Source organism: Macaca fascicularis, chromosome 9 (genome assembly GCF_037993035.2).
Source record: "Macaca fascicularis isolate 582-1 chromosome 9, T2T-MFA8v1.1".
NCBI classification, from domain to species: domain Eukaryota; kingdom Metazoa; phylum Chordata; class Mammalia; order Primates; family Cercopithecidae; genus Macaca; species Macaca fascicularis.
In genome coordinates, this window is record NC_088383.1 from 25,411,086 (window position 1) to 25,431,519 (window position 20,434).

The following is a 20,434-nucleotide window of genomic DNA, read 5'->3' on the forward strand; positions in this document are numbered from 1 at the left end:
CTTTTTACTAAGTAAATGACAGTTTACTATCATGTCAGTAAGAATACAGTAATTCTTTTTCCAAAATCAAGAAGATAACTGAAGTTTTAAAAATTCAATGAGGATAACAATTTAATTTCACTAAAACTTGTATTTAAAACTGATTTTGATATTTAAATTAGCACATGTAATAAAGTTTCTTTAAACAATACATGATATAAAGCAGGCTGGTTTTATAGAGTCTGCTGATCCATAACTCTGTTATAGATTAATGAATACTGATGTGAATAGGAATATACTGTATTCTTCAAAAAGTATCTGACTCATGCAGAATTAATAAATCTTTATACTGGGATAAATATTTGAGGAGAATGATTCTATGCCTTGCAAAAGTAATGAACATGAAATTCAAATTGTACATGGATTAAGCATTATTGCAAAGCATTAAATACAATTTTCAAATTTTGTGTCCCTGGATTTCCTGATGGTATTCATTCAATCCCTTCCGACTTACTATATTTTGGAGAAAATTTCTGAAACACACTGGATTAAAATAATCAGTTTTAGATATGTCTGCAAAAATAGGTGGGAGGATAGATACTCACCTGTTCTAAAGTTGGACTGAATGGAGAAGGCGTGGGAGAAGAGACTAACATTGGGCTTACTCATTTCAGTATTGTTGCATTCTTTATAATAAATGCCTTTTACTGGTATGTTAAAAGGAGAAAAGGAAAAGCTAAACATACTTTTAAAGTAAACACAATTATATTACCTCACATTTACAGACTATACTAATCCCATTCTTTATTCCCTTTGAAAATATAAAAACTTTTCTACCGGTTTAAAAATACTGTGTTAGGAATAATCCAAATTCAAAAACTCTATAATTTTCACATACAGTTTAATTATTACCAATATGCAGATTACATAAAAACAATTTCAATTTATCTTATTTTCCAATGTAGAAAAATAGACATTAGTTGACCAAAGGGAAAACAAAAATTTATCATCTCATATACAAACATATTCAAAAGCATCATGATGTCACACTCTCAAACGACTTCTAAATTTTTAAATAAAATATTCTGTTAGATGAAAACCAATCATCTTTATCCTAGGCATACCACATACTACATTAAGACATTAATGCATTCAAAACGTCTTTATGAACTACTGGGGTTACAGATTTGTTATTAAGTGGCATAAACATTCGTGTTAAACTAAATTACATAATCAAAGAACTGACTTAAGAAATGAAGTCTTGGCCGGGTGCGGTGGCTCACACCTGTAATCTCAGCCCTTTGGGAGGCCAAGACGGGTGGATCACCTGAGGTCAGGAGTTCCAGACCAGCCTGGCCGACATGGCAAAACCCTGTCTCTACTAAAAATACAAAAATTAGCCGGGCATGGTGGTGCATGCCTGTAGTCCCAGCTACTTGGGAAGCTGAGGCAGGAGAATCACTTGAACCTGGGAGGCGGAGTTGCAGTGAGCTGAGATCATGCTACTGAACTCCAGCCTGGACGACAGAGCAGGACTCTGTCTCAAAAACAAAAAAAAAACAACAAAAAAACCTGAGGTCTTCATTTACTTTCTTCACTAAAAGACCCAGAGCTCTTTTTAATAAAAAGAATGGTAAAGAATACGTAAGTTGCTACACATCAAAATTCAATATGGTTACTGTTTCTTAACATGTAAAAAAATACAGGCCTATATATCCCAAAATTTTGCTTTGGAAAACAATGTTTTCCAAAAGTAAATAATCCTCACAGATAATATCTACTCCATTATTCATTTAGATTTTTTCCAAATGGAAAATATTTCAAATTATGTTTCTATTGATAATATTCATATCTGAATAGGAAACTTTCACTGTTTATTGCTTATCAATATTTTAGAAAAAACATCTTAAAGATTTCATATTGTGAAACTTCATGCATAACTGTTACATAATCATTTTTCAGATATCAAAGCATGAAAGAAGAGAAGTCCTTCTATATGAAGAGCTCTTATAAGTAAGAACCACCAAAATCACAGCGGAAAGAACAAAACACATGAAAACACAACTCATGGAAGAAATACAAAAGCCTCATAAAAATGTAAAAAATACTTGTAAAAACCTATTACTGAACTGATCAAATAAAAGCAAGATGAAACAGTGATTTATAACTGTCTTTTCATCTCATAAACTGACAAGTATTTTCACTTTAAGATGTTCTCATCCTACTTGATCCTCTTCGTATTCTTCAAGATAACTACAGAGAGTGTATCTATGCCTGTCTATCCCAGAGATTCAACAGGATTTCACAGGAGTGGCTGGCCCTCCTGTGGGTGGGCATGATCTAGGCCTATCCCTCTCAATCCACAGAGATTGGCCAACGGGTGAGAACCACGCAGTCAGGGCCCCTGATATTAATAGTATCTCCAGGATTCAATACATGGGCAGTGAGAAAACTATGGGCTTTCTCTTCTTTTCCTTGAATAGCAACTGTAGAAATCAGTAAACTGTTGAGTTGTCACCAATGGCCACCTTTTCTACTATGTGGAGAAAAATTATCTGAGAATGAAGAAAGCAAAACAAAAAAAGACTCACAGTGGTGGCTCATGCCTGTAATCCCAGCACTTTGGGAGGCCAAGACGGGAGGATCACTTGAGGTCAGGAGTTTGAGACCAGCGTGGCCAACATGGTGAAGCTCCATCTCTACTAAAAATACAAAAATTAGCCAGGCATGGTGGCACACGCTGGTAATTCCAGCTGCTCAGGAGGCTGAGGCAAGAGAAACGCTTGAACCTGGGAGGTGGAGGCTTAATGAACTGAGATTGTGCCACTGCACTCCAACCTGGGCAACAGAGTGAGACTCCATGTCAAAAAAGAAAAGGGAAAAAAAAACCTCACTCTTGATGTCATCACTTGGGTATTTAGATCCAGCCATGCATGGAACCGGGTCTACCACAGAAGTTCTTCTCTGTGAGCTAACATTACTTCTTGGCATGAGCTAATTTGAAATAATTGCCCTGTTCCTGTAACCAAGAGAATTATGATGAACATAAATGTGGAGGGCAATGCGTTTCTACCACCCTAACAAATGTGCATGTCTTCTCAGAACACCCAGTGTCCACTGGCACAGGTTAGGGCACAGAGCAAAAAAAAAGTACCTTCTAAGATGAGCTGAGTTATGAGGAATGTTTCTCACAGCTTATCATAATTACAAAGAAGCATATAATTAATGTACTTTATATTTTATAATTATAGTTGACAAGAGTTTTATGTAACTCGGTGAAATTATCAGAATTTTCAGCATAGACCATGGCAGAATAATCAGTTCCCTGACATAATTCTGCTATTTTATTTCACCTCTGCTACGAAGTAGTATTCCTACCCTCTCCCCAAATTACAGCATAATAATTTAAGGAATATTAACACTATTACTTATTTTAATGACAGAGTAAACTGTATATTGCAAAGACAGGGATAAATTTGTATAAGTTGAAAGATATGGCAACTAACCTGAAATTATATATGCGGTTCCAAAATAGCAACAGCATGTATATATCTTTTTTACTAAAATATGGAAATTGAATAAACTGTTTCTGTTCCAACTCCTACCAGAAGGGACATACCTCAAGCAAAATACACTTAAAACCTTGATTTTTCCTCATCCTTAGGGAAAAGGAGAGGAAATACAGCTAATGGATCCTGTGTCTTAAAAATAAATTCAGGCCGGGTGCAGTGGCTCACGCCTGTAATCCCAGCACTTTGGGAGGCCCAGGCGGGTGGATCACAAGGTCAGGAGATCGGGACCACCCTGGCTAACACAGTGAAACCCCGTCTCTACTAAAAATACAAAAAATTAGCCAGGCGTGGTGGCGGGCGCCTGTAGTCCCAGCTACTTGGGAGGCTGAGGTAGGAGAATGGCGTGAAGCCGGGAGGTAGAGCTTGCAGTGAGCCGAGATCACACCGCTGCACTCCAGCCTGGGCAACAGAACGAGACTCTGTTTCAAAAATAAATAAATAAATTAATTAATTAATTAATTCAGATGTGACAAATATCCTTTCTTTTTACTTGCCTTCTGAGATATACACTCAATTTAAATCAAAGGAGGTGAAAGGCTAAAGTTAAATGATCTTATTAACAGTCAAGCATAAGCTCCTTCTTTCAAGTAACAATGTATTAATCTTTGGTAATGCCACTTTTTTGGTATTTTTTTTTTAAATCAGAGTTAAGCCCAATGAAATAAAGACATCCTAAAAAATTGAACTCCTTAGGCAAGTTTAAATTAGCCCCATTAATACCAATTACTGAACATCAGGTAAAAGAGCTGATAAAAATGGCATGCTGGAGCTGGAACTCCATTTACATTACATTTAAAAGGCCTGGAGAAAGAATGTTTAAAAATGATGCTAATATATTCACATGGCCTTCTCATCTTTGACCCAGCAACAGACCTTGAGTAGGCTCACTAAACATTTTTCACTAATTATAAATAAAATTTTTGAAGCAATAAGTCTTGTTTTATATGAACTGGTAAGGGGTACCCATCACCTAGTTCAAATAGTCCCAATTTTTACAATAATTAAGCTTATTATCATAACTGGAATTCAGTTTTCTAATTAAGACCAAGTTTCTTTAATGGTCAGTTCTGTGAACATGGATTTAAATTAACATTTGGCTTTTTGAAAGTCATTTGGAGATCTGGCTATCTTAATAACCAAAAGGTCAATGCTATATCTCCCTATTAGATAGAAATGATTTTACAGTGGTTAGGAAGGGGAGTATTTTGAATAAATTCCCTATTCATGTTTGCCATAGCAAGATGGCAGTCAGTGCTGACGATGAGGGAGTGGAGTTATAAATCCAAGAGGAACTACTGTGAAGTAGGTATTTGAAAGGGAGGTGACAAAATCAGAGCAAAAGCAGGGATATGTGTGATATGGGCAGCTCGTCTACAAGAAAGCAGGCACCAGTGAGCAGAGCAATGGCTCTAAATCTACAAAGGGCAAGTGCAAGGATCACATCTAGATTTGCCACGGTTAACAGGTTACAATTACTTGGCTGAGGTTTTGCAGTCCCATAGATCAAAGATAACTAAACCTTTAAGATCTGGGGGTGAGGGTGTGTGTCCATGGGCCCATGCACAAGCATGTGTGTATGAAAAATGATCCAGCATGCCAGCTGACATGCTGCAACAATTTCAACAAATTCAACATTTACTTAGAAATTTAATAAATATCAGGTCACCAATTTCACTAATCTATCTTTTATTCTCAATTCTAGTACACAGAAATGCAGTGAGAGAGTAGAAATGTGGATGACTGAGTAGGGAAGTCAAGAGACCTGGTGTGTTTCACTTTGCAAAAGCCACTTAACTTTTTTGGATATTACATTCACCACCTATAAAACAAAGAAGTTGGACTTGGATGGTGAGAAGGGCCAATTCTAGTTCAAATGGCCAACAGTTACAAATCCACTAAAGGGGCAGAATTACCTATTTAATTTATGTAAACATATAAAATATTTTTAGGTTTTTATAAACCAGGCATTTGTTAGAGGGCTTCTGAGATTTGGGTCTATTTTCAACATTAAAGGAACTAGGTGAAAAGGCTCCAAAGTCTATTTTAGTGAAACAATTTCAGTTTGTAAGAGCTAGGTTTTGGGAGGGCACAGTGGCTCATGCCTGTAATCCCAGCACTTTGGGAGGCTGAGGCAGGTGGATCACCTGAGATCAGGAGTTCGACACCAGCTTGGTCAACATGGTGAAACCCCGTTTCTACTAAAAATACAAAAATTAGCTGGGTGTGGTGGCACACGCCTGTAATCCCAGCTACTTGGGAGACTGAGGTGGGGGAATCGCTTCAACGTGGAAGGCAGAGGTTGCAGTGAGCCAAGATCATGCCACTGTACTCCAGGTTGGGTGACAGAGTGAGACTCCATCTCAAAAAAAAAAAAAAAGAGCTAGGTTTAAAAAAACATATTTCCCTAAATAAATAAGCATAGCAATCTATAAAGTGTGCTACAAAGAAATTTAAAGTGTTTCAGAATAAAAGCTAATGTGGCCGAGTGTGGTAGCTCATGCCTGTAATCCCAGCACTTTGGGAGGCTGAGGCGGGCGGACCACCTGAGGTCAGGAGTTTGAGACCAACCTGGCTAACATGGTGAAACCCCGTTTCTACTAAAAATAAAAAAAATTAGCTGGGCATAGTGGCGCGTGCCTGTAATCCCAGCTACTTGGGAGGCTGAGGCAGGAGAATCACTTGAACCCGGGAGGCGGAGCTTGCAGTGAGCCGAGAGCGTGTCATTGTACTCCAGTTCAGGCAATGAAAGTGAAATTCCATCTCAAAAACAAACAAACAAAAAACTAATGGTACTACCAAAGAAAAGATAAAAGAGCATATAAAATTATTTACTGGTGGAACATTTTTGTTAACCAACTTAACACTTCTAAATCATCTTGATATGGCAGTGCCAATAAGGCAGTGACCATCAAATTCAATTTAACCTAGGCTAACCCTCACTGAGCACACACACAGCCAACGTTGGGGTAAGACGGAGTAGTCTTAGAGATATGACAAAAGCATGGAGAAAGAAAGTGAAGATGAAACCCTGGGTGTGGGTAACAGTCACAGTGTTTTTGTATTACTAGTAATGAGGAGTATAAATCAGAGAAGTGTAGGAAGTCAGGATTTTAGAACACACTGCAGTATCTGCTACTCACCATAGGATTACTCATGAACAGCTCACATTGTTATGGTTTGTGTTTACTTATAAAAGAAGTTGAAATTTATTTTCAGGACTTACTATGTAGCTTTATAAAGTGGGGGGGGAGTGGGAACAGTAAACAAAATACTGTTAATGAGTAATATTTCAAATTTAAAAACAAAATGTATTCATTTTGTATGCCTGTATGCCTCCTAGAACCTTAGTATATAGGAGGGGTCCCCAACTCCTGCACTGCAGACTGGTACTGGTCCATGGCCCATTAGTAACTGGGCCGTACAGCAGGAGGTGAGCAGTTGCGGGAGGGAGACAAAAGTCAAATAAGATAGGAACTACAGAGTACTTTTATTCTTAGTAAATAAAATGATTTCTTTTCATCAATCTATATGTATACAGAATTATACAGATCTTTATTTTCTATTTTAGCCAAAGTCCCCTCTTTAATAACATAATTAACTCTTTATTTCTATACTTCATAACTAGGAAGAAATATTAACAGATATATCCGGCACTTTTTTTTTAATACTCCAGTGTAATCTAATTATATTGTTGTTATTACGTAGGAAGAAAATATGATGCCACTGTTCTGATAAGATCGCACAGGCCAGTGAAACACAGCTACAGGTTGTAGGACTTTTTACATTTTAAAACCTCATAAAACAATCATTCGCCTCAGTTGCTTTCTATAAAATATCTATTCTAGATGATGTATAAGATTTCATCTATGACAGGAGTCTACTATTTGCTGAGTTTGGCCTTAGGGGTATACATATGAATATGGGTACAATTTAGGTTGGGATTCCCTACAACATTGACAACTTGAATATATCCTATTTATAAAAACACATAAGCTGTGTGGAACTTTTTTAAAAAGCTTTTAGTGTCACCTATCCAATTAAGTGTTTTCTTAAGAAATATTTTTAAAGCTATCAATAGCTTTACAATTGATAGCTTTAAAAATGTTTCTATAGAAAAGAAACAACAGTCCTCAACAGCTTTAAAAATGTTCCCATAGAAAAGAAAAACTCAACTGGTACTCAAAGAGAAGCATATTATACTGTAAAATGATGGAGAACTCTTTTCATAAACCCACTGGGCACCAGGGGAATAGAAGTATGGGCCTTGGCTGGTGGCAAAAAGAGAAGGAAAAAAGCCCCTGCATCGTGCGCCTCCAGGGGGCGCTCTTCACAGGCATTCTACATACACAGCACCCTCCCTGGAGCTGTGCTCTGCGATGAGGCTGAATGAGGCAAACCTAGACACCCTGTCTCTATCACTTACTGTGCGATTTTAAAGAAGTTATTTAGTCTCTCTATTCCTTAAATTTCTCACTTATAAAATGAAGATAATATTAAGGACATAAGTCATCACCCGTTAGCAGATGATTTAGAGCTGCACAGTCATTATGATGAGAACTGTCTTGTTTTGCTATACATTTAACCAGCATTTCAAAATTCTTTTAGCCATTATCTCAACAAATACTTACTGAGTGCATTCTTTATGCCACACAGTGTTCTAGGCATTAGGGACACAAAAGTGAACCAAAGATTTAAAATTTCTGCTCTCATGTAGTTTATGTTTTAGTTCTACTGAGAAACATGTAACAACAACAACCAAAAAAACCATGTCAAGTGGAAACAGTAATACGAAGATAAATAAAAAAGCTTAAGAAGAGAGTGTCAATTTCTGTGTCTGTGTGTGGGATACCTGTTTTAAATAGGTGAGTCACAAAGGCTGCTTGGATAAGATCTTTGAGCAGAGACCCAAATGTTATGAGGAAGTCAGAGGCTTGTGACTATCTGGAATGTGTTCCAGGGTTGGAAACCAGCTGTACCTGTCCCTGTAGCAAGGCACGCCTGACAGCAAGGAGGCTGTCGAGGCTGTAGATGGGATGCACATGGAAGACTGTGATAAGAGACCACGAGGCAGGACCTCTCTGACCCCATCAGAGACGGAGCTGTGAGGCAGACCATGGAGGGCCTTTCAGACCACAGGATTTTGCATGCTATTTTGGGTGAGATGGATGGGAAGAAAACAGAGGGTTCTGCACAGAGGAGTGGTGTGATCTAATTGACATTTATAAAAACATCACACTGGCTGCTGTATGGAGAACAGATCTGGGGTGGGAGGGAGCAGACAGAAGACTCAACAGGACGGGTGCCAGCAACTGTGGCACACGCTTATAATTTAAGTAACTTCTCTAAATCTATTCTAGGATTTACAGTATGGCAAACTAACTTGACAATGAAGAGGTCTTTTCTCTCAGTACACGTTAAATTTACAAAGAAATATGCTTTAGAGAGTAAAAGCACCATTTACATGAAAGGTTGGTAACTAATTATCAAAACTGTTCCACTTGGTTTTTGATTCACATGAATCAACAATTAGGTACAATTTGCTTTGCTGATTTCCTTAATCTCAGGAATTTGTCTCATCAAAATAAAAACTTGAAATGGGTACTAGGTACATGAAATTTTTTTTTTTTTAAAAAAGGAAAATTGGTACTAGAAATAACCTTTAAAGAGGATAAAAGCTCTGGTTGAAGCACAGCTTATGAGATTCCCTACAAACACTTTGAAATCACACTGTTAAGATTTCTGTGCCTATTGAACTAGAAATAATACTTTTCTTCTACATTTGGCATATTAGCCAATGACTCTAAATAAGCTCACCTATAAATGGGATGGAAGCCAAGGAATCGCCAGGCGGACTGGTACTCGAGGCTTTTCTTTCCTCCATTCTTTTTATGTGGACCTCTCGACGTGCATCATTGGGCAGCCAGCAGGTAGTGTCTGACCCAGTCTCCTGGTCATTTACTGCCAAGATGTAAGACTGATGCCTTAAAGGCTGTGGTGTCTGGCGTCCAGATGGAGGTTTTTCCCTTAGGATGACAGCTTCTTTATTATCTAAAGTATCTGACTGCTCAATTTCAGCCTCTTGTAAACTTAAATCTTGATTCCTTTGACTGATGGGTAGTTCTAAATCTGAAGTACCGGCGTTTTCACTCGATTGAGGGGCAGGCTTGGCAGAGGCTCCAGATAAAGAGGGGGATTTCCCAGTCTCCACTTGCTGATCGGGGGTGCTGTCAGTCCTTACCCATGTCTGCTGATTCAACAGACTATTCTGATGCAAGTGATTTACTGGTCTTTGGTCTTTGATAGAAACAAATGATTTCTGGCTAAATGATGGTTTTGTGACATGCGTCGAAGGAGCTTTCAGAGAATTACTTCGGACTTTCACAAGAGGTGACCTGTCTGGTGAAATACCCCGAGGCAGTGACATTCCACAAGTAGTCTGAAAATTTCTGTTTGACTGCAGTGCTTTTAGATCTGGTGGAATTTTTTTAAACTGTGACACAGATCCCACTCCTCTACCACTCAATCGCCTGTTATCAGAATTAACAACGCTTGGGGCCACAGTAAAATTGGAACCTCGAAAAGATTTATGAATTTCTTGCTGCCTAGGTCTTTCATAAATACCTCGTCTATCATCCTGTTCAGTAAACCCACTCCACTTGTAAGTCTTTTTTTTCTCTCCATTGGAATCAGGTATTGGAGTTCCAGAACTGACATTTTCTAAGGTTTCATCCTGTCCCTCAATATAATCCCATGAACGAGTTCTATGATTACTAAAACTAACAGATGGAGACGTCAGTGCTCCTTGAGATGCACTTCTTGGACAATACTTCATTAGCACTGAGTCTTCCAGTCTTTCTTGGGACACACTGCGTTGCCGTATCTGGACAGACTGGGGCACTCGATCATGAGAGGTGCTTCGACGTCGTCCCTGCAAAGTAGTGCGGTTGGGGACGACCTGGTTATAATCCGTCGTGCTTTGAGATGCTGCTCTTAAACTATCTAATCTTTCTTGTATTGTCCGACAACCTATGTGCAATCGTCTGTTATCAATATACTCTTTGTAAGTTTTATAGTTTTTCCAGTCTATGTGCTGATGGGAATTCGGCGAATAGTGATTAACAGATACAGAGGGAGCCTCCACAGTTTGAGATCTGCTGCTTGAGATTCCATCAGAATGTCCACTGTAATTTCCAGATTTAAGTAAAATTCCAGAAGGTTCCAATGATCTGGAGCCTGCAGTCTGATGAATTAGATGAGTGGTGGGAATTGATAATGGTGGTGATGTGGTTCTTGACACTGTTTTTAAAGAGGTCTGCTCATTCACGCCATACCTCACTTCTTCAGTTCTATGTGAAGGACCTGCATGGTTGTTTCTATTGGATAACAAATCTACAACCTTCTCAGAAGGCACAATGACAGTCCTTACACTTTCATTGCAAACACACACTGCTGTGTTTGATTTTGCAACATCTGTTGGTGATGGAGGCACTTGTATTTCCATTCTATAGGCCCTGCCAGGTTGTGTCAGTACTGGTGTACTGGTTTGCTGTTTGCTCAATGATGAGTCAGGAGGAGATATTTCAACTGGCTGTGCCATGGCTGACGGGGCAGATGGCAGCCAGGGATAGCAGATTGGTGGAGGTTCAGGTATATTGCGGGCATTGCCACTATAAGCTTCGTTGCCTTTCAGGTAGGCATCTTGAGAATATGCCTGTATAGAAATGAGAGAAAGGTGTCACTGGAAATTCACAAAAAGAATAATAATTTCCATTTTTACAGTTTACTATTTTATCTGACTATGCCCTACCTCGTTCCTGAGTGACATTCACTATAGCATGCATGCAAACACAACATAAGGGTACTCTACAAATCTAGAAAGAGCTAGTCTCTCAGAAATCAAATACATTGTAGAATCTGCAACACATACAAATTACAATCACCTCTTTGCTCAAAACATGTGAAACTCATAAATTTCTACCCAATCAATTAGATGTACCCATATTGCTTCTAAAATTCTCCCCATTCAAGCCTTCTGATTTTTCAGCAGTCGACAGGTTAAATGGCTGCCAAATAAATCCCAGTAAAGGAAGATTCATGTATTTTGCCAGAGAAAAGGTGAAAATATTAAAAATCTTAAATGCATTTTAAGTACTACTACTATCATAAATTAAATCTAATTTATTTGAAGCATCTTGTCAATTAACCATTATAGAGTCCCTGAGAATAATCCATTTTGACAAACTAAGCCCATCAGCAGCCATGCTACCAATTTTAATATTTAAAGTAAGAGAATATGCAAGTTTAAGAAATAAAGCACACACAATAAAGGCACAAAAATATGAAAAAAGGTAACTCATCGTTCTGTATATAATTTATACTTTTATTTTAAGCTAATGCAAAAGTATATCATACAAATTTATTTGGTCTCTTTTACTTATTATGAGGAGACATTTCTCTATTACCAACAGGCAGGCATGCAGGTCAAATTGTTTTTTATCAACTATTTGTAAAATTATTCAGCAATATTTTTAAAGCCTTAAGAATAACAGAAATTAACTATAGAGACTTTACAAAACAGAGCTCATCAGTGCAACACAGGGGCTATGTTCAGCATCTGAGACAGGTGTGGTAACACATCTTCCCCTAATCAAAACAAGCTTAACTCAAGACTATCAGCATATCTTGTCTTTGCATTCGACAGCTTGCAAAGCTCAAGTGCAGCCACAAACATAACAGCAAAGTAGCAGGGACAGGAAGAGGGTGAGATACTTAAAAAAAAAAAGAAATATATATATATATTTTTTTCACACACACATACACTGATGCAGGTAAATATTACGTTGTAGCATCAGTTATGTACAGGATACAAAAAAAAAAAAAACCAAACATAAAAATAAAAAATAAGGATGGAAAACCATCTATCACAAACACATTCTGCAAATTAGTAAGATTAACATGATAGAGGGACTTCTCTAAGCAAACTGAACAGTTTTTAATAGATTGGCTTATTACAAATCTCTACAAAACATGACTTAAAAAGCAAGGAAATGGCTACTGTGCATTTCTTACCAGTGCTGTGACATCCTTTGTAAATTGTAGCTAGCAGAAAATAGGAAAACATAGTAGAAGCTGCTTACTGATATAAAGACAAAATCATGTTGTCATATTGATGCTGGAAACGGCAAGCTAAAAATACATCTATACTTGTTTCTCTGGAAGGTACCAAGAGAGGTAAAGGGCAGTGAAGCATAAAGAATAACTCCAGTATTCTTCTGAACATCTTTTTCTCAAGCTTTTATCTGATTCTTGTTTGATGTGTCTACCATTCTTGAAAGCAAAATACATCTGGTGACATGCATTCCTAACAAATATTTTCTTCAATATGCACTGCTGTCTGATAACATGCTACAAAGCTTCCCTCCACAAGAGCAACAGTGATGTCTCTCATTTCCCCCGAGCTTCTTCCATCTCTGCTTCCAGATGACGAAACGAATGCTCTATTATGCATTTAAAATAGTACAACCTCCTCCTTCCCCAGTAAATCAGAGCATAACCACAAGCTGTCAGCAGACTGCAGCTGCCTTTACACTAAGATTCAGGGGGAAAATGACTTTTATTAAGTAAGTTTCACTCAAAAATTAAGATCTTTCAACACTGTGCCTTTTGTACTAATGTATTAGTTTGCAAAAATAACTACTGGATACACATAAAAATATTACTTCCAGAATAATTCTTGTTAACCTATAATAAACATTATAGAACACAGACTAGAATGCAGTGAGAAATTAAAGCTAGGCATATAAAAGAAAACATGTCTACATAATATTTTTATGGCATGAATACTGTTAATCCAAACATGCAGTTTGGGTATGTGCATTGACACACCAAGTCTATCTTTTCCATGCTGATTAGAATCCATACCAATACTTTTCTGCAATAGGAAAATTGTGTCTGGATGAGAAAATACTGTGCTATCTGGTAACAGCATTTCCCACAGTGTCCTTGTGTAATTTTATTATATACCACCTGAAAAGGAGGATGGGGGAGAGGAGGTCCCCACGGTCAATGATGTAGAGTCACTTGGCAAGCTTTTGATTTCTCAAAACCACTATGACATTAACGTACATTGTGAAAATCGAAGGGAAAATATAAACTTATTCACTATGGAGGCCATTTTTTCCCAGAGGTTTTAACAAAACTAGAATATCTACTTGTGTAATGCTATTCTAGAACTAGTATTTTAAAAATAACTCCTTTAATCAAATTTGGGAAGAAATATTGTTTAGTAATAGAAGTATATGGCTGGAACTATTAAAACTTGGGAATATTTTACATACTTCAGACATCTCTACTATTTCTGTATGGCAATTCTAAATGCTAAATAGCGTGCAATACAGTCACAGGTCCCCACTTCTGAGTTATCACAAGGGGTCCTGAAATCCATACACACGCATGCATGAACAGTGAACATCTCACACATGCAGTACTATTATCTAATGTAAGCAATATGGTAGAGATAATAAAATATGGATTCATTCAAGAACATTTTTCACAAAATGTACATTGTGAAACTTCAAAGTACAAACTTATTCACTAGGGAACCTATTTTTTTCCGCAGAGGAAAAATAATTAGAATATCTGCTTGAGAAATGCTGTTCTAAAACTTTTTTTTTTTTTGAGACTGAGTCTCACTCTGTTGTCCAGGCTGGAGTGCAGTGGTGCAATCTTGGCTCACTGCAACCTGTGCCTCCCGGGTTCAAGCGATTCTCCTGCCTCAGCCTCCCAAGTAGCTGGGATTACAGGCATGAGCCACCAAGCCCAGCTAATTTTTGTATTTTTAGTGGAGGTGGGGTTTCACCATGTTGGCCAGGTTGGTCTCGAACTCCTGACCTCAAGTGATCCACCTGCCTCGGACTCCCAAAGTGCCAGGATTACAGGTGTGAGCCACCATGCCCGGGTAGAACTAACGTTTTAAAGATATGTCCTTTATTCAAATTTGAGGAGGAATATTATTTTTGAAACCAATGTCATAAGAATTACATATTCAGTATTAACAATTCTGAGTTTTAGTTAGGTTTTAAGCCCAAATGGATACTTTACAATATATGTAGGTGTTTTGATAGAAATAGACATTTAATTTTTTTCCAATTGACTAGCTCTTGTGAATTCAACAGAATATGACAAAACATTTTTAGCCATTTTTTCCATTCAGCTTTTTTGTATATCACTTCACATTCCTTCTTGAGCTTTCTTTACCCTTGTACTTAAGTATTACGCCTTATAGGAGTTTAAATAGCTTGTATTTTAAAACTGAAGCCTTCTCTAATGAAAACAGAATAGTGGCAGCCCTGTTTTGCCTACTAGATACAAAAAGCTCTAAAAAAGCGGGGGAAGAGGAAGAGGAAGGAAATAAGAAAGATGACCCAAAGAATTCTTTCTTTGGAATTAGAACTCTAAAGGGTATGTTAAATACAACTTAATACTAACAGCCTGGATCTTGATTATATGTACAGTGCCTAATAGTAACTAAATAATCCTAAAATAATCTTCTAGTTCATTTTTTACAGTCACATCAAAATCACCATGACCATACCTATGATACTGTGTATTAAATGGTAAACAAAACAGAGGAAAAAAAAAAAAAAAACCCTGAAGAATAAAAAAGGTGGTAAGATTAAAATTCCTGCCTTTCAATTCATCTTTAACAGGTCATTAATTTAATGCCATTACCTATGATAAAAGCAAGAATAACTTCATGTTTGTTGGTAGATGCCAACCATGCCAGCGTAGGGAATGGGAGAAAGGGATGGTATAGAAGAAGAAGGACTTTCTTTTTATTATACCTTTCTGCGTTATTTCAAATATCTTCAACCAGCACATGCTATTCTTGTAATTATTTAAAAACAGATTTTAAAAAAATTACAAAGTAAACTGCTGCTAACTTGCAAAATATGAAAGAACCCTCCAGAATCATACTCTTGCTTCCCTTACTCTACGCCGGACCACCTAGATATACACTTGACAAATGGCTAATCTTAAATAGGATATTATACTGATTATAAAACACATGAAATGCTTATTTTAAAAGTAATTCTAATAAACCTCAAGAAATACTTAGTTTAAATTACATTTTTCAACTTATGTCACATATCCATAGAGCAGCAAAAAAGAAAACTGGACTCAGAACCCCAAGGTTCACGTTAGAATAACAGTTCCGATACCAACTGGCAGGGTGACTTATGGTAAAGCCACCTAAACAATTCATCTCCACTCAACAGCAGTATAGGACTGTGATTTAGAGTACAGGCTTTCATCTCAGACCTGCCCGAGTTCAAATCCTTATACCATTTGCTTTCTTCCTTATTATACCAGACACGCTGTTTAACTTTGCTGTGTTTAACACAGAACAGCGTAAAGTAGGTTTAAAATGTCATGGCCAAATATTAGACATACCCAAGAATCTCCAGAGTTACAAAAACCGATTAACTTAAAATTTAATTTTTGAGTCAATGGAGTCAAATGCTTAACAAAATATCTTGGGTGATGAACCAAGAGGAATGCCCCGATCTAGTTCTCCTACCACTATTTCACTCAGGGAAGTATTCTCTTTGGTCAGTGCTGTGGTCTGAATGTTTGTGTGTTCCCCTCCCGCAATTTGTACGTTGACACCTAATCACCAATGTGAATGAGTTAGGAGATGCGGCCTCTGGGAGATGATTGGGTCATGCGGGTAGACCTCATGTATGAAATTAGTCACCTTATAAAAGAGACCACAGAGAGCTGTGTCAGCCCTTCCACCAAGTGAAGACACAGTGAAAAGGTACTATCTGTGAGAAAATGGGCCCTCATCAGACACCAAGGCTACCTGAGCCTTGACCTTGGGCTTCCGAGCCTTCAGAATGTGAGAAATAAATTTGTTTATAGTCCATCCAGTCTAAAGTATTTTGTTACAGCAGCAGCCCAAATAGACTGAGAGTCACGATCACTGTTTAGGTGACTGGATTGGTGTGGCTATTTCATTCATGCATAGGTAACATTTAATGGGGAAACAAAACCATTTTGGTTTTTGAAAATAAAATAAAAAACTTTTTTATTTTGCAATAAATACGAACCTGCCTAAGATACTGGAGTCTAAAATATTACAACAAAATACTGTCAAAATGATTAAAATGAATGTAATACTATTCATATTGTTAAGCTAGAAAATATATGCTGGTTTAGAAAATGAGGCTGCCAAGCACAGGATGACTATTACTAGCAGTAGTTTAAAAACAGAAATGAATTATTCTTAATTTTACTTCATGGTTTTCAACATTCTGTCATTGTCATCCACGAATTATGAAACCTATAATCATATACCTGTCCTTACATGAGTCAAGTTTTAAGCCAAATTGAATTTTCTAGGCCACCTCTCAAAGGCAAGCAGAATGCTTCTAAAATAATTTGGTCTGTATATCACTTCAGGAAAAGAGAAAAAACCTCCATGCACTACCCAATCCTGTGGCCCAGGCAAACATATACAACCTACAAGTGTTTCCATGGGCAAATGATTTTTACGGTGGCTGTAAAAATGTTCACATTACCCATTGCTTTTCTTTACGATAAATTTTCAACCTCATGGGAACAAACACATCTTTAAAAGCACATAGTTTGAATAACAAATTTAAGGTCTGCATAAGTACTTCTGAAGACCGCTTAAAGAACATTTTAACTCTGGAATATATGTCAGAGACAGAGAATTATATACTCCTTTGATTTCTTAATGAATTACACTACATTCAAATGTGAATTAAGGATAGGTTTAAAAGTAGGGTTTTCTTTTATGATTAAAGGCATGTGCTTTTATTTCTTAATGATTACGGTAATTCAAATACCATGTTTTAAAAATACATTTTATGTTACAGTATACCAGAACTCTTTACTGCTGAGCCTTGAAGATCTGTATGCTCATGTTATTTACTAAACTGGTTTTTCTCTGTTTCTGGGATACTTTATATTTTACTTTTACTTTAGATTTACTTAAATAAAATATAACAAGACAGACTATTCTAGAACATGAATGAGTAACAGAAAAAAACGAATTTTTCTTTAAGTAACCTATTTTTCGATTAATCATATCATTACAAAATTATTCCTTCCATTGCATGAAGTGGTTTGCTGCTCTTCATCAATCACACTGCAGGATATCATGGCGATTCTGCATTTAATTGCTTCCTTGCCAGCCATTCTGTGAAATGAGCACTGTTCCAAGAGCCATCCAACCAGTGCCTTCACCTTGGCAAGGAAAGGGTCTACTGAAGATCAGAGAACAGTTCAGTTTCGGAAGCTGATCCTGTCTTCAAGCCTTCAGATTGCAAGGAGGAAGCCAGGTAAATCCTTCGCTACCATTATACATCATCTTCTTTATAAGAAGAGCACTAGAGAAGAATTCCCTATTTATTTCTAGTCTAGTGATTTTCACAGCCATTCGTGTCTGTGGTTATGTCTGCTACATGATCACTATGCTGAATTGTCAGGGTAGGAACTCTACAACCACTTTTGCATGCCCAGGAAAATTACTGCAGCTAACTGTACCTGCCTTCCTGAGCCTCCCAACTCCAACTGAACTGTGTACTTCACAAGAGTAATTGTTTTCAGTACTAAGCCATTCCTACATAAAATCTACATGCCTTGAAAACATGGGGTTAATCCCCATGAGTTTCACTTTATTATAGTTTACATGTCAGTGAATGACTCTTTAGGATCAGCTTTAGTGATTTTTTTTGTAAAACATGTTTACAGATTATTTAGGCCTTTGAGGAGCTAAGTTCAAACTACTGCCTTACAAATGAAGAACATTACTATACCATTTCTATTACCATGACAAAGAGTGGATAAATCTCCCTGCTTTTCTTGAATTTAGCTATAGATAATAAGAAAAAAATCCAATTATTCACCAAAAAGAATTAAAAATAAATACTTCAGTGGCCACTGCCATTTCTTAGATCTGTTAGTTGTCAGTATGTTACTTAAAGAGTTTTTCTATTTTATTCTACTGAACTGCAAAATCAATGGAAGGAAAGTATTATTTTATTGAATGAAATATATATGTGCATATATTTATATATGTATGTGTGTATATATATGTGTATATATACACATATACATATACAAAGTAAAATATATAAAGTATTTTATTGAATGAAATATATGTGTATATATTTATATATGTATGTGTATATATGTGTATATACACACATATATATACATATATATAGATAGATAGATTTTTTTTTTTTTTGAGATGAAGTTTCACTCTTTAGTCCATGGTGGAGTGCAGTGGCACGATTTCGGCTCACTGCAACCTCTGCCTTCCGGTTTCAAGCAATTCTCCTGCCTCAGCCTCCCAAGTAGCTGGGATTACAGGTGCCCACCACAAAGCCCAGCTAATTTTTGTATTTTTAGTAGAGATAGGGTTGCACCATGTTGGCCAGGCTAACCTTGAACTCCTGACCTCATGATCCACCCGCCTCGGCCTCCCAAAGTGCTGGGATTACAGGCGTGAGCCACCGCGCCCAGCCGAAATTTATATTTTTATCATCTTCTTTCAGCAATATTTAAGCTTAATAAATAAGTATTCCATTTATTTCTTTATAAACATCAGAAAACAATTTTAGACTAAATACTAAAGTTTTCAACTTTCATTTCAAAACTGTAACATATTTTCCCCTTAAGGTACAGACTCTGTTCATTGTGAACATTTTAGGAATGAATTGATACTACTTACAATACTGCTTGGTGAATTTACAAACAGTAATATCTATTGGAAAATTAGGAAATGGCAATCATAAAATTTGTCCTCATATAAAAAAAGAAGATTCTATTTTTTTTTTTTTTCTCTGTACATAGTGAGAAGGGGAAAAAAAAAAAAAGATTCTAATTCCTGGGGATATGCACTTGCACTCTGAACTCTACCTTTGGTCCAAGGATGAACTAGAAGGCAACACTAGGACAAACGCTTTAGGAGTCTCATTCTAAATGACAGCAGTAAGAGTTCACTGTAGAATCAACATAACATTTCCATGTCACTTAATTGCAAAAACTTGACAATGGTATTTTTGGTCTGATTTTTGTAAAATGTAGAGAATTCCAGATTCTGTAAAAGGAACTAGAGGGTTTTTAAATTCTAGAATTTTTTTAATTCAATCTTTAATACTTCCATCCCAAAAATATTTTCCTAACATTCATGACTGTAAAACAACTCATATATGAATAAATAAAACTTACCACTTGGAGAATGTCTTCATCTTTTGGCATAACACTAAGTTCCAATGTTGTATCACTGAAATTGAATATATATACTATTTTAGGAGAGGTAGAAGTGTATCAAAAGACTTAATGGAAAAACAGTTAACTCAGAAGTATTTTTTAAATTGTTTAAGATTTTGGTATTCTTTTTTTTTTTTTTTTTTTTTGAGACGGAGTCTCGCTGTGTTGCCCAGGCTGGAGTGCAGTGGCACGATCTCGGCTCACTGCAAACTCCGCCTCCCGGGTTCACGCCATTCTCCCGCCTCAGCCTCCGAGTAGCTGGGACTACAGGCGCCCGCCACCACGCCCGGCTGTTTTTTGTATTTTTAGTAGAGACAGGGTTTCACCATATTGGCCAGGCTGGTCTCAAACTCCTGACCCTGTGATTCACCTGCCTCGGCCTCCCAAAGTGCTGGGATTACAGGCCTGAGCCACCGCGCCTGGCCTATTTTTGGTATTCTTACATCTTTATTTTTAAAATCAAATCATTAGAATGAGAAGAAGTCACCTTTGTATACATAAGTTAACTACACACAAAAGAGGGACGGACCCCTGGCATGTTTGTGCTATTCATTATCAGTAAAGTCTTCTTCATA

General features: G+C 37.0%; 1 protein-coding gene across 16 annotated transcripts in view; it reads right to left on the bottom strand.

Annotated features, from left to right (window-relative positions):
• ARHGAP21 (Rho GTPase activating protein 21) overlaps nucleotides 1-20,434 on the bottom strand; it is a 132,718-nt gene that overhangs the window by 25,093 nt on the left and 87,191 nt on the right. For 9 of the 16 annotated variants that reach the window (XR_012417536.1, XR_012417537.1, XM_074001238.1 and 6 more), the window contains exons 6-9: nucleotides 19,818-19,872; nucleotides 12,621-12,650; nucleotides 9,366-11,262; nucleotides 585-686 (exon numbers count right to left, since the gene is read on the bottom strand). Coding sequence is in view for 13 of the 16 variants with exons in the window: in XM_074001238.1 (XP_073857339.1) it covers nucleotides 585-686; nucleotides 9,366-11,262; nucleotides 12,621-12,650; nucleotides 19,818-19,872 (2,084 nt within the window). In the remaining 3 variants the exon portion in view is untranslated. The remainder of the gene's footprint in view (nucleotides 1-584; nucleotides 687-9,365; nucleotides 11,263-12,620; nucleotides 12,651-19,817; nucleotides 19,873-20,434) is intronic. The other 7 variants (XR_010577872.2, XM_074001240.1, XM_065520422.2 and 4 more) reach the window with 3 other exon arrangements.